The sequence below is a fragment of the Mauremys mutica genome, chromosome 1 (assembly GCF_020497125.1).
Source record: "Mauremys mutica isolate MM-2020 ecotype Southern chromosome 1, ASM2049712v1, whole genome shotgun sequence".
Lineage (NCBI taxonomy): Eukaryota > Metazoa > Chordata > Testudines > Geoemydidae > Mauremys > Mauremys mutica.
The window spans coordinates 133,709,965-133,735,534 of NC_059072.1; the positions used below are offsets into that span (position 1 = coordinate 133,709,965).

Here is a 25,570-nt window from a genome sequence, read left to right on the forward strand (position 1 = left end):
CCCAATTGTTTCCATTTGACTCCAATGAAGATTTAAAATAAAAAGAGACCAGTAATACATTTAATACAATGCCACCCTATTATATTTTCTCTCCCCTTTTGCAGAGAGTCTCTTGGCAAAACGTAGCCCCGGTGCAAATGGGCACAATTCCATTAAGTTCAGTGGAGATGGTACCCACTGATGCCAGTTGTGCATTTGGCTTTCAGAGCTGTATGGGAAACAAAGATGAAAAATACAGTCAGTTTTTTAGCTTTCATATAAAATATCCCTCTGTTATTCCCCACAACCTTCAAGTCACCTTTAGAGCCAGCCCTGCTGCCCTTACTCCAAGAACACTCCTGTTGAAGTAACTGAGTGTTTTGCCTGAGAGGGGACCCACTATGGACTCTAGACTTTGGCCCTTTTTGAATAATTTCTAGCACCACAAATTACATCATGGTTCATTCAGATGGCTGTCTGCACTAGTAGGCTCAGATGCCAACTGTAATTAAAAATGTTAAAAAAAATTACAATTCATTCATGCTGATAAATGCTTCTTACCTTGTGAACTTTCATATTGCTGAGCTGAGCAAAATGGATGCAATTTTCTTTTCACACTGCAATTCATAGACGTGTCTGGCATCATGCTGCATTTTTCCACATTAAGGGGCAAATTTGCCTGCCCTGGTGTAGAAGCAGTGGAGGGTGCAAGGACATCCTTTCCATCCCTAAGTTCATTTGGGCTGCAGTTCAGCAAGGGACTTACGAACGTGAGTAACGTTGAGCACCTGAGTAATACCATGGAAATCAATTAGATTAGTTTCATGCTTAGTTATGCATGTGCTTAAATATCTGGCTGAATCAGTGCTTAGGGCAGGAGGCAGCAATAACATCGCCCACAGGCACTGTGAAGGGCTAGAAGGCGAATCACTAGGTCTACATGCAGTGCTTGTGGCCTCAGCAGGGGAATATCTGTGCAATGCAAAGGAAGGACATTGACTCCCCCGCAGTACCGGCAGGAGTGCAGATTTCACCTCTTTCAAAGAATCATGTTTCCTGATGCTGAGCAAGTCACCCTATCGCCAGCACCCAGGTGGCATTGGGCCTAATTCAGATCTTATATGTGTTGGTGTAAACTGGTGTATCTCCCCTCAAGTCATGGGAAAACAAATGAAGTGTAAAACAGTGGTAAAGTGAGAGCAGAATCACTCCTGTTCATGCGTTACAGGGGCATATTCCCTCCCTCAGTGTACTTCCTCAGCCCAGCCTCCATGTAGCACTACCTGCAAGGAGCATAATTCAGCTCTGGGGTTTTGGTGGTATGTATTGAGGACACAGTTGGATATTTTAAGTTGTATAAACCATATTTTTAAACGCCCTCCTTTTCTTGTATTCATTCATCCATTCTATTCCTGTTCTGGCTGTATGCATTCTTGTCTTGAAAGAAAGAGGGAAGGGCGATAGGGGATAGACCACTTGATGATTACCTGTTCTGTTCATTCCCTCTGGGTCACCTGGCATTGGCCACTGTAGGAAGACAGGATACTGGGCTAGATGGACCTTTGGTCTGACCCAGTATGGCCATTCTTATGTGTGTCAGGGGGTGCACATTGCCTTCCTGGGACAGAGCTCATCTCTGTGGGAGTCCTCTGTGAGGCAGGGGTTCTACTCCTACATGGAGCTTCCTATCCCCTCCAAAGGTTGAATTGTTGCCATAGGGTTATTCCTTCCACTGGTCCCCATGCAAATCTGCTCAGCACATAGGCTTATATTTGGGCTGTGCAGTGCTAGCTGGATTGGCCCCAAATGAATAATTTTTAATGAAGTATTTCCATAAAGTGAGCTGATTTGTGTGAGTGAATAATCTAAGGGCCAGAACGTGAAGAGCTCCTCTTGCTGGGTGCTAAGCGCTTACAAAAATCTGGCCACAAGTGTCACAATGCTTGGCGCTTTTAATAATCTGGTTCTTATTTAGGTATTTTAATGGGAGCTGAGCTCTTTTTAAAAAAACCTGACCCAAATCAGTACACTGCATGATTTCAGTAATGCTTTCAGAGGCTTCTTGAAATTGATGCACTGAATCACCCTTATTATTTCACATTTTGAATCCACTACAGTGACAACCAGCATGAAATAATAACAACAATCTGTTCAGTGCCTGGTGGCTATCCTCAGAAGTCCTGTGCATGGCTGATAAAAGAAGCCAGAGAGTATATTGAAAAAAAAAATCTTTGTTTTTATGTTAATGTAGATTAATTGTAATACTCTGCAGTTTACACTTGAAGGGCTTGATCCTGCAAGGTGCTGAAGTCAACTGAAATGAATAAACAATTGTGTGATGTATTTTCAGAAGTTTTACAGAAGACATATCTAAAGGTGTGGAGGGTGTATGGAGAGGGGAAGAACCTTATGGAAAGGATGGCCTTGTGGTTAAAATTTTGGAGTGGGGAATGGGGGTTAGGACATTTAAATTCACTTCCTGTCTCCCCCCACCCCCCAGGAACTTACTTCAGCATGTGCTTTAAACATTTAAGCAGTCCCATTGAAGTCAGTGGAACTACTCACATACTTAAAGTTAAGCAGGTACTTAAATATTTTGCTGAATGAGGCCCTTAAATGTTTGTGCCTCAGTTTCTCCATCCATGAAATGGGAATAGCAATACTCTATTTCAAAGGGTGTTGTGAGAATAAATTCATTAAGACCTGATTCACATTTAGACAAGGGTCAGGAGGTGTAAAAGGGGCCTTACTGTAAATGAGAATCAGGCCCCAATTTATTTATCCTTCTAACATCATTAATATTAACAAGGTAGCCACATGTTATAGTGATGGGGGTCATAGGAGTAGAGAGAGATTGTGGCAGATCCTCAACTGTGTAAACCAGCAGAGTTACCCCCTGAGCATCTGGTTCATTTAACAGTGCAGGTAGGTGCCTCGATATGTGTCACTGCCAAATACACTTTAAATGAAATAATAGCCAGAAATTTGCAGGAGTAAGAAGAAAAAAAGTATGCTGTATATTTTCCTAGTGTCACTCAGCGCAGAATAAAAGATACGATAAAACCACATTAACCCTAATAATACGGTTTTTGCTTTCGCTTGAGACTACTGAAAGACAATTACATATTTATCTGTTGCATTTGTGGTGTTTTATGTTATACTGCAGTTATTTATTTATTTATTTTGCAGAGGTACCAAAAACAGAGAAGACCTTTGAAGAGAGGTTAATTTTGAAGGCTTTCCTATTGAAGTTTGTGAACTCTTATGCACCAATTTTTTATGTTGCCTTTTTTAAAGGAAGGTAGGATGAATTTACATCATTGATTTATTATTAATGGCCCCATGTTGCAGGCTACTGATGGCACTAAGGCCATTAAAAGGTCTGGAATGGCCATCTTAGTACCCAATATGGCAGACTACCCAGGAGGGAGTGGGTCAGGTTGGCCTGGAGAGATTGCTGTGGGGTGAGAGGTCCTTAGGTGGACTCATGGTCAGTTTTGCTCCTCTATAGTTGTGGTTTCCTATACATGCAAGATCCACTGCCTACCAGAACCTGATGGTCCATAATGTAGCAGATGGAGATCTTAGAGTGATTGTTTGTAAACAATGTTTTAAGTATGTACGTATTTCTGAATTCTAGTTAGATTCATGTCATTGTTGTGCTCCTTTTATGTTTTAGAAGCTGTTCATCTATACGTTAAGCTCTTTGGGGCAGGGACCATCTTTTTGTTCTGTGTTTTATACTTTGCCTAGCACAGTGGGGCTCTGGTCCATGACTAGGGCTTCTAGTCACTATAGCAATACATATAATAAATAATAATATATTCTGAACTAATGCCTGTGGATGCCATCAATTAAAAAAATCACACTTTTGTCTGCAAATATTTTACTTACAGTTTTGAAAGTATTATCTAAGGCAGTTCTAAAAGACATGGGAGAAAAATATTTTTTAAACATTGTATTTGACAGCCCTTTGTGAGTAGTCACTTTCAGTGTATATATTCAGAATAGCCCAGGTACTGAAACCCCTTACACATGTAAGTTACTTTGCTCATTAGGACTACTCAAATGCATGAAGTTATTCATGTGTAATAGTTTGCAGGATCAGAGCCTCGGTCAATTTTCCCATATGTTTGTGTGGGTTTTAACCAGGCGAGGAAAAAAAAACATTTTTATAAATAGGAAAAGGTGATTTCAAAACGGCAGAAATTCTCAGGGAGACTCAGGGACAGGCACAATATTTGAAACTCAGTTTAGTTAATTTATCTGAAATTGACAATTTAAAAAAAAATGTTAAAATAGTTAATTTGAAATGTATTTTAAAATTGGCTACTGTGTATAAGCAGTAATTTTGTTGAGGATAATTTTTAATGCATTCTTTTTTCATCATTTCATATATTTTTATTACTTTCAGGTTTGTTGGCCGACCTGGTAGTTATGTATATATGTTTGATGGTTACCGAATGGAAGAGGCAAGTACAGATGGAATTCAAACAGAAAACATAGATAAAAAAGAGACATGGATGAGAGTGCCTTTCTAAGGAGTCCAGCTAACAACTGAAAAAAACCTACCACATTTACTTTACCAGAATTCTATGCCTTCCAAGAAAAGAAAAGAAAACTCAAAACAAAATTCAGTCCCAATAATCTGTCCGTTTTAGATACTTATATGGCCCCCATCATCATAGTATCTGAGTGCCTCACAGTATTGTGATCTATTTATTTTCACAGCAACTCTGTAAGGTAGTAGAGCGCTATCATCTCCATTTTACACATGGGGAATTGAGACACAGAGAGATGAAGTCCTAGGCGCTGACTTTTAGGGTACGTCTACACTACCCACTGGATCGGCGGGTAGCGATCGATCTATCGGGGATCGATTTATCACATGTAGTGTAGACACAATAAATCCATCCCCGATCACTCTCCCGTCAACTGCTGAACTCCAGCAGTGTGAGAGGCAGACGCAAAGTCAATGGGGGAGCAGCGGCCGTCGATCCAGCGCTGCGAGGAAGTGAAGTAAGTAATTTTAATTCGATCTAAGATACGTCGACTTCAGCTACGCTATTCTCATAGCTGAAGTTGCATATCTTAGATCGATGCCTCCCCAAAGTGTAGACCAGGTCTAGTTTTCCCTTGGGGTGCTCCACCTCCACTCTGCCCTGAGGCCCCACTCCTGCTCTGCCCCTCCCCTGAGGACACATCCTTACTCCACCTCTTCCTGCCCCCACTCCAATCTCTCTCCCACCTGCCATTCGCTGATCTTTGCCCTTCCCCAAGCACCTCCCCCATCCGCCTAAGGAACTGATTGACAGTACCACTGAACACTGTGGCTGGTGGGTGCTGAGCACCCACTTTTTTTTCCATGGGTGGGTGAGTTGCCCATGGTCACACATGAAATCTGTGGAGGAGCAGTGGCTTGAACCCAATGACTAGATTTGTGCCCTAACCATTAGACCATCCTTCCCCTCAAAAAGTCTGGAAAAAAATAGTTATGGGATCTCGCCACTTTGTCCTTCTAGCCCCGATCAACCCTGCAAACACTTTATGCTTCGCTTTAAGCAGGTATTGGAAGTCCCTTTAAGTCAATCAAATTAATCCAGTGCTTAAAGTAAAGCACACATACAAGTTTACAAGATCAGGGCCTTTGTTTGTTTGTATCTTTCCAATATGGGGAAAAAAGCAATCAAATGAATACTGTTGATTATTCAATTAAATGTATAGTAAATATTTTAAAGGAATATACAGTAGTCCCAGAGTTCAATATGCTTTTTCAGAGTTCCATACATGTTTTCAGAGTGATTTCATTGGTGAAGCACAAATATATGGTTATGAATAGAATTGGAATGATTGATGGATTTGGTGCTCTGAAATGTTTTGATTCTATGGTGGTGTGGGTTCATATAAATATATGTAGTCTTTGCAAGCTTGTACTTTTAAAATATTATAAGCTCTTTGGTAGTCTTTGTCTTTTTTCCCCACCTGTGGTTGTAAAGCACCTACCATAATGTAGTCCTGGTCCCTGACTGGGGCTCCTAGGTGCTACTGTAATACAAATAAATTATAATAATAATAAATATTGTGTAGCAACTAAAGCATGTGTGTTTTTGTAGTGAGGAACATTATAGTATATATTAATGAATCAGTCTAATAGAAATGGATCCTTTGAATAGGAAACAATATTTTACAGTTTCTTAATCATTAGATATTTTGATCTTTCCATATATTTATGAAAGTTTTAGGGGGGGAAGTTAAGGTTGGATTGTTATTGTAAATTGGTGAATACGAAAGATTATATGGCAGAGGAAACTATCTGGATCCTTCAGCTGTTAATTTCCAAGTCTTTTAATGTTTAGGAGAGTGGTTCCAAAACTTGGTTTGCGGTTTGTTCAGGGTAAGCCCCTGGCGGGCCTCAAGATACTTTGTTTACCTGAGCGTCCGTAGGTACAGCCACTCGCAGCTCCCAGTGGCTGCAGTTTGCCGTTCCCGGCCAATGGGAGCTGCAGGAAGCAGTAGCCCAGCCCACACTGTTTCTCATAGCTCCCATTGGCCGGGAACAGCAAACTGCGGCCACTGGGAGCTGCGAGTGGCCGTACCTGCGAATGCTCAGGTAAACAAAATGTCTCACGGCCCACTAGGGGCTTACCCTGAACAAGCTGCGAACCAAGTTTGGGAACCACTGGTTTAGGATCTTTAAAGGTATATAATTTTTGTTTACTATATCTTTTGGATTCTAATTAGACTCTACTGAAAAACTTTTTGAAAATTTTGGCTCAGAACTTAAAAGTCCTTTTCTAGCTCCCTGCCACCACCCCCCCCAGAAAAAAATCCTGGTAAAATTCTACCCCAGGATGAGACCTGACATGAAATTTAAGAGGTATTGGTTTCCTTGGAATTGGCAAAGTTACATGGGGGAATTGAAAATCAGGCTCATAATGCAAAGTTAATTTCAATATTAGTTGTAAAGCAGCAATCACTGCTTCCTCGTGCCTTTGTCATAATTCACTAATAGTTTGTGCTTTTCCTTAAATTACAGTGTGCTCCAGGAGGCTGTTTGATGGAACTCTGTATTCAGCTGAGCATCATTATGCTTGGAAAGCAACTTATTCAGAATAATCTGTTTGAAATTGGAATCCCGTATGTATTTCAACCTTTTCCGTTACCATGCACTTTGTTCCTACAAGATTGTAAATTAAAGGCTTGATCCTTCTTCCACTGAATGGGAGTTTTGCCATTGACTTTAATGAGCCCTAATTGAATATACTTAAGATGATGATAAATCACACTTCTGGTTGTGGTGAAATGATCTGGCTGTATTTTACCTTAAATAATTGGCTATATCTGCAGTAAATGGATTAAAGAAAATGTCTGAATATATTGAAGAATTGATATAAATTAACTTTAGAAACCTAACGAAAGTAGGAAAGATATGATAGATCTCTTGGGAAGTTTTAGAGAAGCTTTCAGAGTAGCTGCATTGAATACAAATGGATATGAAATGGGGGTGAGGGAAGCAATGGCTGATATAAGATCTTAAAATGGGTTATTTGATCTATACTATTTCGTGGATTTACACATGAAACCTACATGTTTTTAATGTGCCTTTCACTGTATGATTTTGTAACTAGACTATGGAGAAGATAGTGACATGCTATTTAGCAGCTGTCTTACTATAGTGAGCTTATACATGGAGGCGAGTTTTGCATCACGTTTTGAATGTGGCAAGAACTCTGGCTTAGTGTATCTGCAGTGGCAGGTGGGTCTGCAGCCAACAGTCATCACTGAGAATGTCTTACTGCTGAGTCTTTTGAATTTTACCCTTGTTTCTCTCAACTTCATCGTCCCGGTTGGTGACAGCATTCTCTGAGGTGTGTGGGGACATTGGTTGTCTTGGATGTGTAGGTACTGTAGGGCTTACTACAGTGTCTGATCCTGCTCCACTGAACTCAGTGTGAGTTTTTCCGTTGATGTGGATGGGTTCTGGATGAGACCCTTACTGAGGGTTCTGAAGAAGAAGAGGACTAGAATCTTGATGGGAGATGCTCAATGGGGTGTCATTGAAATAGATTTGAAAATTGGGCCCTTTTCCCTGGAAATAATTTTTTACTGTTGAAGTGGAAGAAAAAAATATGGACATGTATTATGCATGGCTTTATCCTTCTGAAGTTAAGGTTTACTGAGGAGGCCTGTTTTCTGCCTAAGACTCATAACTTGAGGAAAAAGGTGGTAAATTGCTCCAGAAGACTTTTACATGTTGGAGGCTTAAAGCTTTCTCAGTGTGAATCTGATGTGATTTTTTTTATTTCCCTCTTCCAAAAGCTTACTGCTACGGGTTTGTTTAAGGGCGGGCGGTTATGAAGTTATAAATACTGCATTTATTATCTTTGATTCATGGAAGTGGAGACTGATCCAGTCAAAATACAGGGCTACTGTCAGAATATTTCTCAATCCTCTGAATGCACTGCTCAGCGCAAGAATGTGACAGCTTCATTCCACTTGTTTCTTCTCCCTCGCCAACAATCTGCAGTGACCTCAGTTTAAAACTGAAATATGTATTAAATAAAAACAAGCTTGCTTTACTTCTCCTCTTCCCAGAGGAATACCACTGCTATCTTGTTATACTGATGCTGACAAGCCTTTTCTGTCTGTTCATAAATTATATGAAGCCACACCCTTTCCCATTCTCACCCAGATTAACTGGAACCTCTCTGCCCCTCCAGCCCAACTCAACTGGCTCCCTTCTGTACCCTATTACCTCTGCTCCACTCATGGATTTCTTCATTAGAACTGTCTGGGAAATGGATTTTCTGTCCTGCAAAAATATCAAGATTTCAAAAAAATGAATTAGTCCCAAATTGGAACTAATGTGTTTTATTTTTTTTTAAATCCTCAAAACCAATATAATGTTGTGAAAAATGTTGGTTTTGTTGAAACAGCTTTTTCCAACCAAAGACTGTTTTGATGAATATTTTCGGACCCGCTCCACTCTTCATGGGTGCTCTCTTACCTCCCACCCATCTTTCTTGTTAGATCATCCCTTCTCCACCAGAAGGTCTTTCTTTTGTTTCCCCTAACTCCCTCCTCCCTCCGTACTGTCCACTGCCCTCATTTCTCTTCTCCTCCTGCACTAGGAATGTTCCGTAGGGACCAATCCTACAGAGGCAGCGAGAGGGAATAAATGGTCTAATAGGTCTTTCCATCTCTCACTCCAGGGACTTCTGTCCCCTGCTCTGTGCCTGTCTTGAGGAGAAAGAGATCCCAAGAAAACAGTGCTAATTCTCTCACCGGCTCTCAGCACTCCGCTCAGGGTTAGTGATTGTGCTGCCACTGAGTTCACCCTGGTATTGAATGTAGCAGAAATAACTTTTCTATAGGTATTATGAACCAGACTTCTATAATGGGAACATAATTATCTATTAAATTCTGTGGAATGATTCATAACACCTATAGAAAGGGTTTAATTCCCTATTGAATTATGTAGGTTCTCAGAGATATTTCTATATAACTCTATTGGTTTCATTGCTATTAAAGCCCATAGGGGTTTTCCAAAAGGGCAGTGTAGGCTTCTGTTTCCCTGCAAAAGGCTGTGAAGCATCAGTCTCATTTGCTGCCTCTTTCATTCAAAGAAAGAGGAATAATTGAAGGGCCTGTACAGCTGAGCAGGTTATGGGCTGGATACACATGACACCCACCCAGAGCCTTCTCCTTCAACATGAATATTGCCATGGTCAGAAATGCCTGGTTGACATCTTATCCACAGTTAGTGCCAGTTGCAGAATTCAGACGTTAGGTTTCATGTGTCAGCTCTGCTTTGTGCAGAGTCATTAGAACAAACTCTAACCTGTTCCTAATGCTTCTCTGGAGGAACTGCTCCTTGGCTATGATAGATGTGACTTTCTGGTATTCTCTGCCTTCCTGTGATTTGTTTTTCCATTTCTGCATCCAAGAATATCAAAAGGGCTAGAGCTATGTCATGGCTTTGGAATTATGGGATGCTCAGCATTCTTGAATTGCAGCAAAGTGCTTTGTGTGGCTGGAATTCACAAGTTTAACAGATGCAAATATGCCACAATTCACTTAGAGATGTGTCATCCCATAATTCTCTTCTCATGCCACAGAAATTGCTGAAGGGTTTGAGAACCCCGAATTCTATTGAAACTCCTTTTCACCAATTTTATATTCTCCACCTTCACTGCAAAATTCCATGTGGCTATTTTATTACTCTCTATCCCTGACCTTGTGATAAATGCTTATGGTGAAATCCTGGTCCCACTGACTTCAGTGGGAGTTCTGAGTGCACAAGGGGGGCTGGATTGGACTGTAAATTTGTGACAATCTCAGAGATTACAAGTCCTTCCCACACCCCCCCCCCCAAAATTCCCTCCATTTGAGGGAGTGAACAGATCACAGGAAGCTGACTGTAGCAAATGCAGGACCCTCAGGCCTCCTTCCCCAAAGTAGCAAACACAGTTACACACAAGGGCACAGAAACTTTTAGTCCCCACACTCTGCCACCAAATGCAAAGTGCTTGAAATACTTGATCCGATAGCCTCTCTGTCCATCACTCTAGATGAGGAACAGCAGCAGCAGTTGGGAGGAGGCTTCACAGCCTCCTGACATGAGTAATCCCTCGTCTCTGACACTTGGACTCTGGATTTTTACCCTCTTCTTTCCTGTGTTGCGGTTAATTTTTGGTCTCCATTTTTGGCTGTCTCCACTCACCTTTTTCTACAATTTGCCAGCAGACGCTTCACTACTAGCTCCACTGGTGGTAGCAGTGGTAGACAGGGCACTAGTGTTTTACCACTTTAATGTTGCTGAGCCCATGTCTAAAATGGCACAGCAGTGAAAACACCGGCAGCTGTTCTGCAATAGCTCTCCCACTGATGAAGCTGCACTGGTGGTTGTGCAACTGAAGACAAAGACTAGTGAAGGCAAGGCCTTTATCCTGCCCCTCTCCTAACTGTGCATCATTTCAGCTGCCCATTGTTTCTCTCCTCTTCCCTTTACTCACTTCCCTGTCTTAATCCAAAATTTCTTTTCTCTTCCCCACTCTAACAGTCACTGAGTGTCCTCTCCATAAAAATACCCCTAAAGCTATTTTTGTTATCTAAATAAAACAATCATATAATCACATATGTTTAAAAAAGAGACCTGCTACAAACGTGCTGTGTGCCTGCTACCACCCTCTTCACTTACCATATGCTGTTATCTCTTTACCCCCCTTTTATATTCAGAGCTTGTGAGCTCTTTAGAGCCAGGACTGTTCTGAGTGCCCTTAACTTCCATTTAAGGTGCTCGTTTCCTTGAATCATTGCTTCTGACTTCTGATAGTAGGAAACAGATAATACTGGCTAGAACCAAGCCTAGTGGGAAAGGATCTGTGCATTCTCTCCTGTTCTCCTCTGCCCCAGCTGTTCAGATCTGACCAGCACTGGACAACTGCAATGCTACAGCTATCGCCTCTAAATCTAGTCTTTCTCCCTAAACAGATCTGACTCTGATCACCTGCTCATCTCCTTTCATGGGAGCATGGAGCTTCCCTGATAGTGCCTCTTAGGCACAAAGCATCTCAAAGTCCTTCTTGGCCAGTCCATAATCTGGCTCACGGTACACAAGAAGATAAAATAGACCAGATGAACTTTCCTTGCTTCTCCATTGTTTTCAGCTTGATTTTAAAATATTGATCTTTTGGATCATTATAGAAAACGTTTCTCAAAAGCATACCAAAAGAGTTTATCCAGTTTTAACAGTGCAATCATCTGTGCAGCTATGGAGTTCTGCAAAACTCATTTTTACTCCTCTGCTGTGGTACAACTGGAGAATAACCCTGACAGTGTCTATTCAGTGCAAATCCCTGTCTTTTGTTCCTTTAATTTCCTGACACATTTCTGGTTCATCTGAAATTTCACATGCTTGGGTACGACACAAAAGTGCATTTTTGTGAAAAGCTGGAGTAGAATCCATTTGGCTTTTTTTCAGTTGATCATTTCAAAATAAATTATAAATAAAAACACTCTTTGGGGCTTAAGTTAAAAATTGTTCAAGCTTCCAAGCTTCATGCTTGGCATGAGGATAGTTTATAGTGAGAAATAGTCACAAAGGTAAATTTAAAAAAAAAAGAAAGGTAATTAAAATAATTCTAAATGACTGAGTACTGGGTTTAGTGCATTCACAGCAAACATTTTAAAAAATCAACTATTGTTTTACTTACAGAGTTCCCAGTGGAGCTACAGAAATGCATTAAACTCCAAGGCACAACTCTCTAGTGCTGCAGCTAGAGGATTAGATCACACATATATACACTCCACATGTAAACACACCCAAACTTCATGTCAACAGCCTCACACCACCATTGGAATAACAATAAGAGTGCTGCTCCTCATATAGAACTTTTCATCTGTAGATGTCAAAGCATTTTTACAAAGGAGGGGTCAGAATCATTATCCCCATTTCACATATGGGGAAACCGAGGCACATAGCAGTGATGTTCACTTGAAAACACAAAATCATGTGCACCATGGGGCAAGCACAGTTTATGTCAATCAGCAGTTGAATCCTATGCAAACACTCATTAATCAGCATACATACTCCAGATCCATACACACATCCCTCTCATTAGAGCACACCTACATTCTTATCCTAATCTACTGTATGATCTCCAATAACATACTGTGCATGGAACCTATGGTTACTCCCTCCCCTCTTGACTTTACACAGACAGACACCCCTATCCCCCAGTATATTCAATGGGCATGATCCTGGGCTTGATCCTTGTGTAAGTCAGGAATATCTCTATTCAAGTGGATGGTGTTCCACAGGTATTAAAGTGGCATGATATCAGAACTGGGCCAATCACTTCCTTATCTATCAGCACAATCGCACACAGTAATCAAGTGCTCTTCAATCTTATCTGCATACAGAAATAAGACGGGCATTTAAAGCACGTCATTTACTATAGCAAAAGTAGTTACAGAATAGTAGTAGTTTGTTTGTTTTTTTTTGTTAAAGTTCACTGTCTAATGAGAACCTTTATAGCATCAGGAAATTTACCAACGATGTGCTGGAAGGACCTTCTGGGAGTTGTTTGTTTAAATTTCTCCATTGAATTGAAGGGAAGGTTCAAATCATTCTGCTGCCCCTCCTTCCCCACCCGTGCATAGTGCTGAATCACACTTGCCATAGATGACATCCCTTGAATGTCATAAAAATACTTCTGAAGAGCAAATGTAGTGCCTTTAGCATGGACCAGTTTGCACCAAACTAGAAAGCAATGTTCCTTGCTGGGTGTCCTAATTCCTTCTTATAAGGTCTTAAAAATCCCACCCCATTCAAATTACATAAACTGAACACTCTGGTTTTTATTATCATTATACCCAATGGGCCATATCCTCAGCTGCATCTGGCACAGGGCGGCTTTTATGAGATCTTTACAGGTCTCTAATCCTGGGGCTGGTTCTGTCTCTGACACAACATAGAGCAGCCTTAGGAGTCCAACCATGTCCCCAACATGCCCTGCGCTGGGCTGACGCGAAACCACACAGGAATTCCCCTTACACTTGGGTAATCCCCATATTGCTTGCAGCTTCATGCCACTATGGTGGCGCAAAACTGCCAGAGTGTGGGCCAAGAACCTGATCTGTTTTTCAGGAGCAACGAACAGATCGGTTTGCCAGGTAGCATTGCCCCCTCCTTTGGATAGGGGTCTCAGACAACAGGGTGTTTTTTAAAACTGGAAAACAAATAAATAGATCTACCCCCCCCCCACACACACACACACACATGATTCTCTCTGCAACACCCACATCTGGCTCAAGGGGTTTATCACAGGCTGGGGAGGAGGGGGATTGTGAGGGCCCCTGGTTATACCATTGGCAACACTTCACTGGAATTAATCTGGCTTTTTACTCATGCTGTACATATGTGAACTGTTATCAAATAATGTACACATTCGTGAAAGACAAACTAAGAAAATGTGAGAAATCTTGCATTTGATGCTAGCACTAGTGTATTTAGTGTCCTTAGTTTTGGAGAAAATGTGTTCCAGCATCTTTGCCCCCTACCCAGAGATCCTTCCTGGTTCTGGCTCTGCTAGCCTGCCTGTCTTCCCTTCTCTGCTGCCTTCTCTCCTGTGTTAATGTGCCAATTTGTTTTAGTCCTCCCCCGCCTATTTGAATCCACTAATTAGGCCTCTGTTAGGTCCACCCTGGGGGAATTAATTGATGTTTAAGTGACCAGAGTGCTGGCTCAGCTGTTGGTTCCCAGTATTGAGTCACAGGGAGTCAGAAAGTTCTGGGGCTAATCAAGAATTGGAAGAGTTTATTTTCCAGAATCTCAAAAGAATAGTAGGTCTTGCAAAACTTCCACCACTGAGATAGCAAAGATCTTTCAAGATCAGCTATTCTGCTTTACGTGGCTGAAATCTCACAAGAGCAGTGCCAGCCCAATTTTTTTCACTATTTCTAGCTGCAAAGATGCATCTGAGGGCAGATTTGGGGCATCTAAAACTATTAGGAGGAAACTTTAAATTACGACTGTGCACAGTTGTACCCAAGGTGTGTGTGTACAAACACACACACAAAGAGTTCTCTTTGACATACTTCTTCCAGAGTTTATGTAAGTCTCTATCCTTTGGCCATCTCATTGGCTCGTGTGTGTTCCAGGAAACTCTCCACAAAAAGGCAACTTGAAAAAAATGAATCTGGTTTTCTTAAACACACGATAAACCTTTCCCAGATTAATCTGTATAATTCCACAGATTCTAGTAATTTAAAAATAAATAACAGATTTATATCCAGTTCCAGGATATATCTTTCACTCTTCTCATCTATTCACTTGTGTTCAAAACACTTGTTACTGCTTTTAACATCAATTATACTTTCTGCTTATAGCTTGTTATTGGCTGGTGCTCTCCCTTTCATCATACACATGCCTGAAAAAGGATTTGTGTGTGCATCAAGGGGATAATACACCACCAAGGGCCAAATTCTGTTTGTCTTAGTCATACTCTGTGCTGCAACTGGCTCCCTTCAGCTGCTTCTCTCCATGACCTCTGAGCACAGCTCAGATATAATGGGGAATTAAGGCCATCCAGAACATTCAAGATTGAAGTCATTTTATAAATTGGAGACATTATTAGGTTTATTTACATATTTATATTCCCAACCATTTTAATTGGTATGTTCCTCATTGTTTTTATTATTTATAACACATTGTTTGAGCTGTAGAATTTCTGCTTGCTGTCCACAAGCAATGTTCAGGCCATTTGACATCTAATATATTGAGATATACCTATCTCATAGAGCTGAAAGGGACCCTGAAAGGCCATTGAGTTTAGCCCCCTGCCTTCACTAGCAGGACCAAGTACTGATTTTTGCCCCGGATCCCTCAGTGGCCCCCTCAAGGATTGAACTCACAATGCTGGGTTTAGTAGGCCAATGCTCAAGCCACTGAGCTATCCCTTCCCCGTGGCTTATTTGTTACAGGGAATATCTCACTTTGGGAAAATGACACCAGTGCTCTGGGATCTTCACTGGCTGGCTGTTGGTTACCAGCCTGATTTTACTATGTTAGTATTGACCTTGGTGCCTCATGCAGCTTGGGACCTACCTGCCTGAGGCACCGTCTCCCTCCCCATACTGCAGTTGCAGTAAGCGGAGGTGCTTTCACTGGAGCGCCTTTTGACTTGAAAGAGAGGCAGTGTCTGGCAAAAGGGGGACCCTAGGCTTTGGAATTTATTTCACTCCTGCCCCCTCTTTGCTCAAAAATAGCCCCAATCCTTTGACTTTCAGGATACGTCAGAAAGCCCATCTCTGTTCCCAAGCTTGTAGAATATGGGCGGGGAAGAGCCAGCGCTGGAATAAGTGCCGTGAAGGGGGAAGATTTGTGGCTGGAGCATTTTTTTTTCTTTTTTAACAGAGAGAGAGACACTATGTTTGTTTGTGCATTTTAATGTTTGGCAAATGTGCCTGGAGCCTTGGATAGATGCTTTATTGTCTGTCTAAATCTAAATAAATATTAGAGAATAACGGGCCTGACTCTGCTCTGTTCCACTGGTTTTAGGGTAGTGTCAATGCAGTTACACAGAAACATAGGCATTGGCACACTGAATCAGACAGTCCCACGGTTTGTCTAGTGTAGTACCCTGTCTCTGACTGGCCACCACCAGATGCTTCAGAGGGAGATGCACGAAACTCTGCAGTAGACCAACATGGGATACAGGGGCGGCTCCAGGCACCAGCGCAGCAAGCGCGTGCCTGGGGCTGCAAGCCATGGTGGGCAGCATGCCGGTCGTCGTGAGGGCGGCAGTCAGGCAGCATTCAGCGGCATGCCTGCGGGAGGTAATTCGGCGGTAATCTGCGGCAGGACCGGCAGATCGCCCGCAGAAATGTCGCCTGACTGCTGTGCTTGGGGCAGCAAAAAACATAGAGCCGCCCCTGATGGGATAGTCTAACAGAGCAGAGTCTGGCTGAATTTCTGTAGAAAAAAGAAAGAGTTGATTTAATTAGACCTTTCATTTCCCAGGAAGTTAAAAATGCTGTTCAGGAAGCTCAAGGATGAAAGGACTGAGGAAAAGGAAAGTGACTCCAACCACTTAAAGCACCCTCAGCAATGGGATCTCGACTACATGTTGGAACCTTTCACTGGACTGACTCCAGAATACATGGAAATGAGTAAGATCTCTGAGTTCATGAGGGTCTGTTATCTTAAAATCTTGTTTTCCCCCCTTCTCTTTTCAGTGGATTTTAACAGCAACCATTGACACATGTTAGTCTGAGAAAAGATACATGTTTTAAGTGCTGTCTTGGCTTCATGAAAGTTATCTGCAAATGAAGTGGGTGCCGAGGTGCACCATACCAGCAGCAGAATAACACTGGGGCGGTGCAGTGTTAATAATTACTAGACTTCTAAAAATATGATTATTTGTATTACAGTCATTCCTGGAGACCCCAAATGAGATTAGAGTCCCATTGCACTCAGCACAGGACACATACATAGTAAGAGAGAATCTCTGCCCCGAAGGGCTTATCTTATACATAAACAAGACAGACAAAGGGTGGGAGGAAGGAAGAATTATTATCCCCATTTTACAGACAAGGAACTGAGGGATTGAGTGACTTGTCCAAGGTCATGCAGGACATCTGCAGCAGAGCCTGGAATTGATCCCAGGTTGCCATGGTTCCAGGCTAGTGCTTTAAAGAAGATTATCCTGCCAGTCAAGTAGTGTGTGCACCCTTTCTCCTCTGACAGCCACAGTGCAGAAGAGGTGGCCATGTATCCCACACACACTGGAGAGACTGGTGCCATTGCTTGTGCTTATGTTCCTATGGTACTTACACTCAGGGATATGGATCCTGGGTATGATTTTTCTCTCACACCAGTGTAAAGTGGGCATAAGTCCACTGAAGTCAGTGGAGTTCCACTGCTGCGAGAGGAGAATCAGACCCTATATGCCTAACATTTTTATACAATCCATAAATATGGGCACAGTCTAATTTCCATTGACTGCTGAGTTAATGTTTCCATATGGCTAAACAACTCTGTGATCCAGAGTGTTAGTTCAGTCAGGCCAGTACTGCTACTGTGACTTCAGCTGCAGATATTACACTAATACCACCGGTCTTCATATATTTGAAGGTCAAGAACCAAGCCCATAACAGCCTCCGTCGCACAACAGAAAAGAAGTCTGTAAATAATAAATACTTAGAAGCATTGAGCAACTTCTATGGAAACAGAATTCATGGTTTGGTGAAAGGTTTTAAACAAAGTTTTGTGCTGTTCCATTGTTTTCAGTCAAGTTACACAGCCATAATATAGAACAGAATCTGGTCCATGTGGCAGATGGACAGGGCAGTTTGCACAACAGAACAAATGGTTCTGTTGTCAAAAGATGTGCTATGCCAGTCATGAACTGGTGTTTGAAGATCTGGATTTCGGCTTTGTGCAAATTGGTGCTGGAGTAATACCAGCAACCCAGGAGTTTTCTGTCTGCCAGAGTTTTACAGGAAATGTTCCACCATCAGGAAGCTTATGTCATAAGAATATAAGAACATACTGGGGCAGACCAAAGGTCCATCTAGCCCAGTATTCTGTCTTCTGACCGTGGCCAATGCCAGATATCCCAGAGGGAATGAACAGAACAGGCAATTATCAAGTGATCCATCCCCTGTTGCTCATTCTCAGCTTCTGGCAAACAGAGGCTAGGGACACCATCTCTGCCCATCCTGGCTAATAACCATTGATGGACCTATCCTCCATGAATTTATCTAGTTCTTTTTTAACCCTGTTATAGTCTTAGCCTTCACAATATCCTCTGACAAAGAGTTCCACAGGTTGACAGCGCGTTGTGTGAAGAAATATTTCCTTTTGTTTGTTTTAAACCTGCTGTGTATTACTTTCATTTAGTGACCCCTAGTTCTTATGTTATGAGGAGTAAATAACACTTCCTTATTTACTTTCTCCAGACCAGTCATGATTTTATAGATCCCAATCATATCCCCCCTTAGTCATCTCTTTTCCAAGCTGAAAAGTCCCAGTTTTACTAATCTCTCCTCATACGGCAGCCGTTCCATACCCCTAATATTTTTGTTGCCCTTTTCTGAACCTTTTCCAATTCCAGTATATCTTTTTTGAGATGGGGTAACCACATCTGCATGCAGCAGTCAAGATGTGGGCATACCATTAATTTATATAGAGGCAATATGATATTTTCTGTCTTATTATCTATCCCTTTCTTAATGATTCCCAACATTCTGTTAACTTTTTTGACTGCCACTGCACATTGAATGAATGTTTTCAGAGAACTATCCACAATGACTCCAAGATCTCTTTCTTGAGTGGTAACAGCTAATTTACACCCCATCATTTTATATATATAGTTAGGATTATGTTTTCCAATGTGCATTACTTTGCATTTATCAACATTGAATTTCATCTGCCATTTTGTTGCCCAGTTACCTAGTTTTGAGAGATCCTTTTGTAGCTCTTCGCAGTTTCCCTGGGACTTAACTAGCTTGAGTAGTTTTGTATCATCTGCAAATTTTGTCACCTCATTGTTTACCCCTTTTTCCAGATCATGTATGAATATGTTGAATAGGACCGATCCCAGTACAGACCCCTAGGGAACCCCACTATTTACGTCTCTCCATTCTGAAAACTGACCATTTATTCCTATCCTTTGTTCCTATCTTTTAACCAGTTACCAGTCCATGAGAGCACCTTCCCTCTTATCCCATGACAGCTTACTTTGCTTAAGAGCCTTTGGTGAGGGACCTTGTCAAAGGCTTTCTCAAAATCTAAGTACACTATAAAAGCAGCAAAGAATCCTGTGGCACCTTATAGACTAACAGACGTTTTGCAGCATGAGCTTTCGTGGGTGAATACCCACTTCTTCGGATGCAAGTAGTGGCAATTTCCAGGGGCAGGTATATATATGCAAGCAAGAAGCAAGCTAGAGATAACGAAGTTAGTTCAATCAGGGAGGATGAGGCCCTGTTCTAGCAGTTGAGGTGTGAAAACCAAGGGAGGAGAAACTGGTTTTGAATTTGGCGCAGGATGCACATTAGCATCTGATATGGAATTCCAAAGGAAAGCTTATAAAGGGCTCCTTTCCCATTCTAAGTGTGCATGTAGAATAAGCTCTGAGGAGCATCAATATGAGTCAGCAGAACCCAAGAGGGCAGAGGTGCAAATAATCACCAAATGACTCAATGATGCAGTTCTGGGATACAATCCAACCGCATCAATCGGCAGGGACAGCAGACTACAAAGAAGCAGTATGCGGGGATTCCAGGGAATAAGTTAGAGGCCAGAGTGTTCACACTAGATACAAAACAAAATTGCTGCCTACCCCAAAGCACTACTGCAGCATCAAAAGAGGATCCCAGAGGGACCAAGCACAGCACAAGCTTCAGGGTAGGAAATCATTCAGAAAAGAACCACAACTCATCACACGTAGGGCAAATTATCTGAAATCAGACATCTGTTATATATTGTATGTCACACTTCTGTCTTAAACTACAGACAATCCACTGTAACAAAAGCACCTGAATATATGCATTTTACGATACAACGTGTGTCAGACAAGGCAGACATATTTTATGTAAATATTTTAATTGATGTTTATAATGGCAAGTGCATTATATCATTCTCTATAGCAGGGGTGGGCAAACTAGGCCCGCGGGCCACATCCAGCCTGCAGGACCATCCTGCCCGGCCCCCGAGCTCCTGGCCCGGGAGACTAGCCCCGACCCCTCCCTTGCTGTTCCCACTCCCCCCGCAGCCTCAGTTCGCTTGCTCCGCTGCTGGCGCAAGGCTCTGGGCGGCGGGGCTGTGAGCTCCTGGGGAAGCGCAGCTGCAGAGTGCTCTGAGCTGCGTGGTGGCAGCAGCGGCCACAGGTGCTCCAAGCAGCATGGTAAGGGGGCAGAGAGCAGGGGGGTTGGATAGAGACAGGGGAGTTTGGGGTGGTGGTCAGGGGGCGGGGGTGTGGATACGGGTCAGGGCAGTTGGGGGGGGGGAAACAGAGGTTTGAATGGGGGCAGGGGTCCCGGGGGGGGCAGTCACGGAGGATGGGGAGTTGGATGGGGCAACAGGGGGCAGTCAGGGGCAGGGGTTCTGGGGGAAGTCAGGGGACAGGGAGAAAGGGTGGTTGGATGGGGCAGGTGTCCCTGAGGGGCCATCAGGAATGAGAGGGGGGTTAGATGGGGCGGTGGGGGTCTGGGGGCAGTCAGGGGACAAGGAGCGGAGGGGTATGGATGGGGCAGGGGCCCAGAGGGGCCATCAGGGAACAGGGGGGGTTGGATGGGGCAGGAGTCCCGGGGGGGCAGATAGGAGGTGGGGGCCAGGCCATGACCCTCTCCCCTAACTGGCCTTCCATACAATTTACAAAACCCGATGCAGCCCTCAGGCCAAAAAGTTTGCCCGCCCCTGCTCTATAGCTAAGTTTGTGGCCAGATCCTTTGATCCTTCAGTGGTGCAAAATGGCCTTAAAGTTGCCTTCCCCAACTATCCTCCCCTTCGCCAGCTATTTCAAGAACTGTTCTTGCTCACCTGGGGATCTGGCTGTATGTTGCAATCTTCATTATTTTAACCCCACCACCACCATTTTCACATGTGGGACTGAAATGTTCCATGCTTTGCTTCAGCTCGGAGGTGAATTTTGTTTTGAAAGTTTGAGCAAACTCTTGTCAGCAATATTTGACTTATACAAGAGTGAAAAAATATAGACTTTTCCCCTTGTAAATATTTTCAGATGCTTTTATGCTCAGGCATAACTCAAAGATGTCTGCACTTAACCAGGAAATGTTGGATGTTTAGTTAGTCCACTCCCAGGCCCTTTGTTTTTATTCATCAACAAATAGAATACAAAAAAAAACACTTTAAATATTTGTTCGTGCACATGTAGTAGATGTTGCTCATGTTGGGAGCTACAATGCATTGCCAGTTGTAGCACTAAATGTCAAGTTGCAGCTTTAAGCCTCTGAGAAGAAACCAGACTTCCTGTCAAGATTTTGTGGGAGTGCACCCTGGTGTGGGAGCTCCACCACTCTACTGCAGGGTGCAGCACATGTTCCATCATGTCATTCAGGCAAAGCTCGCTGTTAGAGCTGGGATGAGGCCATGATTCTGCCGTCACCTGTGAACCTCTCTCCTTCTTTACGCTAATGCAGTTCCTGTGCTCCCCACCCCAATTGTAGCCAGTCTGGCCCTAGAACAGAGCTAGGGGTTGGTGAAGAAGGCTCATTGCACCCTCTTCTCCCTGTTGCTGATCCACACAGGGCCAACTATGGCTCTTTTGCCCTGGTCGTGCATGTCCCAGGTGGAGATGGACCGCTGGAGCATCATTTTTTTCATTGAGATTCCATGTGGGTGGAAGGGTCTGCCTGCATGGAAAAACTTGCAGGCTCAGGACCAAAGTTATCAATTCATAAACAGAGTCATCATCAGGCTTTCAGCATGCACTTAAAATGGGTAGCTTCTGTTTAAATAATAATGTAGAATGCCTCATTGTGCAATCATTCACGGATAATTGGATGGATACCATGTTTCAAGAGACAATAATCTGTATCCCAGGTGGATAAAGTACTATTCCAAATATTTGTTTCCAGCAAGAGAACTGGATTATGTGGTGAGGAGAATGCCTCATTGTCTCTGTTATTATGCCAGTTCCACAGCAAGTTATGCCCTGTCTGTGGGATTCAAGACAAATGTGAAACAAATGAAACCTAAGCTGCTCCTCCCCTGGCCTGCCTGTTGCTCTGAGTCCATATCACTAAATTCAGCTGTCAGATTCACTGCTGAGTGACTCAGACCACCCACATGGACAGGAAGCACTTTGAGCAGCTCAGCACTGAACCTGTCAGTTGAGATTGTTCTGAAGGGCATCAAGCAGCAATGGAGAGGCCAGGAGCAACTAGATGTAGCATATTTACATTTTTTCCTAAATTGGACTTGAGAACATGGCTTCAGGAGGGAGAGGGTGTGGAAATCCAAGGTTGAGGGGGTGGGGTTATCCTCTTTAATTGTTTAAAATGACAGTGTACTTGGGCTATAAAATGAGATGGGGTATCTGGGAAAACAAAGGGGATGCCTGATTGTTGTTACAGAGCCAGATCCTTAAGTCCTTCCCCAGTGTTAATTCTGTCCTTACTCAGGCAAACTACTGTTGGAGTCAATTGCTGTTTGCTTGAATGATGCATAAATAAAAGCTGAATAAAGCTCTCCAGTTTTGGCTCTGTGGGTATGGCTGGTATTCAGAACCCATCCAAATATTGTGGGAGTGCACCCTGGCCCTCAGTCCTCAAAAAAGGACTGAGGGCCAGATGTGTGGAAATATTTTAGGTACTTATTGTCCCTATTATCAGAGTGTCTACAGCTGTGAGATAGGGAAATGCTGTTTATTCACAATTTAACTGATGGAGAGTGGAGGAACAAGAAAAACAAGTGATTTACCCAAAGTCACACAGGAAGTCGGTGACAGAGCAGAGATTTGAACCCAGGTCTCCCAAAGTCTAGGCTAGGGCCCTAGCCATGGGACCCTCCCATCCTCTTATGCCCTTTAGTGTTTCCTTTGCAGATTTCCATCAGGAGGGGATGAAAGCGAGCTGAGCAGTCTGCCTGCCTGCTACCCCCATACACAGATCCTGTACATCTCCTGTATGCCCAGCACAATCCCTGTCAGAGACACAATCTCTGACAGGGGGGTTGCAGAGGGCTGAGGGGGTGCTTTTCAGAATGATGAAGGGGTGGGCAGGAGTTTTTTTGGATTTTTTGACATGGCTGGCTGAATTCCTGTTTGAAATGGTGCTGGTATTTTATTGCATTACTAATTATGTGTTACGGTGCCTAGAGCCTTGGCTAGCTGTCTCCTTTGTTATTTAAATCTAAATAAACTAATAAATAAAGTATGGCGGCAGTATGCATCTGCACAACTTCTAGGTCCCCTGCAGCTTTGCCCTGGCTCCTTGGACTCCGTCCTGGGCATTCTGGCTTAATCCAGCAAGCTCTGAAGTCTGTGAGTCGTGCCACTGAAATCAGTGGGACTATTTGCATGCTTAAGTGTTGGGCTCAGCTGGGCTACAGTGTTATTTACAGGGGCGGCTCTAGGTATTTTGCCGCCCCAAGCACTGCAGGCAGGCTGCCCTCGGCGGCACGCCTGCGGGAGGTCCGCCAAAGCCGCGGGACCAGCAGACCCTCCGCAGGCATGCCACCGAAGGCAACCTGCTTGCCGCCCTCGCGGCGACCAGCAGAGCACCCCCCGTGGCTTGCCGCCCCAAGCACATGCTTGGCGTGCTGGTGCCTGGAACCGCCCCTGGTTATTTAGCACCATTCAAGATTGAGTCATAGACTCATAGATTTCAGATCAGAAGGGACCATTATGATCATCTAGTCTGACCTCCTGCACAACGCAGGCCACAGAATCTCACCCACCCACTCCTGTAACAAACCCCTAACCTATGTCTGAGTTACTGAAGTCTTCAAATTGTGGTTTAAAGACCTCAAGGTGCAGAGTATCCTCCAGCAAGTGACCCGTGCCCCATGCTGCAGGGGAAGGTGAAAAACCTCCAGGGTCTCTGCCAATCTGCCCTGGAGGAAAATTCCTTTCCAACCCCAAATATGGCGATCAGCTAAACCCTGAGCATGTGAGCAAGACTCACCGGCCAGCACCCAGGAAAGAATTCTCTGTAGTAACTCAGATCCCACCCCATCTAACATCCCATCACAGACCATATTTACCTGCTAATAATCAAAGATGAATTAATTGCCAAAATTAGGCTATCCCATTATACCATCCCCTCCATAAACTTACCAAGCTTAGTCTTGAAGCCAGATACGTCTTTTGCCCCCACACTCCCCTTGGAAGGCAGTTCCAGAACTTCACAACATAACAATATGGTTTCCTTGGCCCCGTTTCCATGGATTCCCCACTCAGTACCTACTTCTGCCCTGATACACTTGTTAGGGTATTCACCAGCACTAATATAACCTTTGACGGTAGGCACTTTCCTCATCAATTTGTACTGGGTGTCAGGGAAGGGTGACAGACATTGCGCCTTATCGCCTTCCCCTGGAAATCAAAGGGGAGTCTTGCCACTGGTTTTAATAGAAGCAGGAGTGAACCCTTCATCTAGACTTTTGGAAAGCTTTCCACTAACTGCTATGTAAATCCTTGACTCTAAAGCAGGGATGGGCAAACTTTTTGGCCCGAGGGCCACATCAGGGTTCTGAAACTGTATGGAGGGCCGGGTAGGAAAGGCTGTGCCTCCCCAAACAGCCTGGCCCCCACCCCCTATCCACCCCCTCTCACTTCCCACCCCTTGACTGCCCCCCCTCAGAACCGCCAACCCCCCCTGTTCCCCGTCCCCTGACCACCACCCCCAGAACCTCTGCCCCATCCAACCGCCCCCAGCTCCGTGTCCCCTGGGACACTCTGCCCCTTAGCCACGCCGCTGCGCAGTCTAGAGCACCGGGGCAGACAGACAGCTCTCGCAGCCATGCTCCCAGCAGGAACTCACAGCACTGCCCGCCAGAGTGCTGGCGGCATGACGAGCTAAGGCTGCAGAGGAGGGAGGACAACAGGGAGGGGCTGGGAGCTAGCCTCCCCAGCTAGAAGCTCAAGGGCTGGGCAGGAGGGTCCTGCAGGCTGGATGTGGCCCATGGGCCTCAGTTTGCCCACTTCTGCTCTAAGCGTACGTCTACACTGCAGTCGGGAGGTATGACTGGAGACTATGTAGACATTCATATATAAAGCCCAGGCTGGTGCCGCTTTACTGCTATTGTTACTCAAGTTAGCTTTGATCTAGTTATCTAGCTAGCTCGGGTACTGGAGCAGTGAAGCCATAGCAGCACAAGCTTCAGCATGGGCTAAGCTAGCCCTGCAAGTACTGTAATTACCCAAGCTTCTGGGAGGACTTGTACCACCTGCACTGAAGCCCATGCCGTCACAGCTTCACCGTTACCAGAACCTGTGCTAGCTACAGTAAAGCTAGCTCAGGTATATCTACTCAGCCTGTAATCCTGCTCTATGACTGCAGTGTACACATACCCTAACTTTGTCAGGAGGTGGAATCCAGGAGATCAGTGTTCCCGCTA

The 25,570-nt window shown here is 43.8% G+C and overlaps 1 protein-coding gene and 1 long non-coding RNA gene across 2 annotated transcripts in view; one reads left to right on the plus strand and one right to left on the minus strand.

Annotated features, from left to right (window-relative positions):
• ANO2 (anoctamin 2) overlaps nucleotides 1-25,570 on the plus strand; it is a 332,293-nt gene that overhangs the window by 278,999 nt on the left and 27,724 nt on the right. The window contains exons 17-20 of the mRNA XM_044996576.1: nucleotides 3,169-3,280; nucleotides 4,394-4,451; nucleotides 7,016-7,116; nucleotides 16,505-16,653. Coding sequence (XP_044852511.1) covers nucleotides 3,169-3,280; nucleotides 4,394-4,451; nucleotides 7,016-7,116; nucleotides 16,505-16,653 — 420 coding nt within the window. The remainder of the gene's footprint in view (nucleotides 1-3,168; nucleotides 3,281-4,393; nucleotides 4,452-7,015; nucleotides 7,117-16,504; nucleotides 16,654-25,570) is intronic.
• On the minus strand, nucleotides 91-24,343 carry LOC123354477. Its single transcript, XR_006574766.1, has 4 exons — nucleotides 24,288-24,343; nucleotides 8,735-8,791; nucleotides 541-767; nucleotides 91-208 (listed from the first exon to the last, which is right to left on the minus strand). It is a non-coding gene; the product is annotated as an uncharacterized LOC123354477 (long non-coding RNA).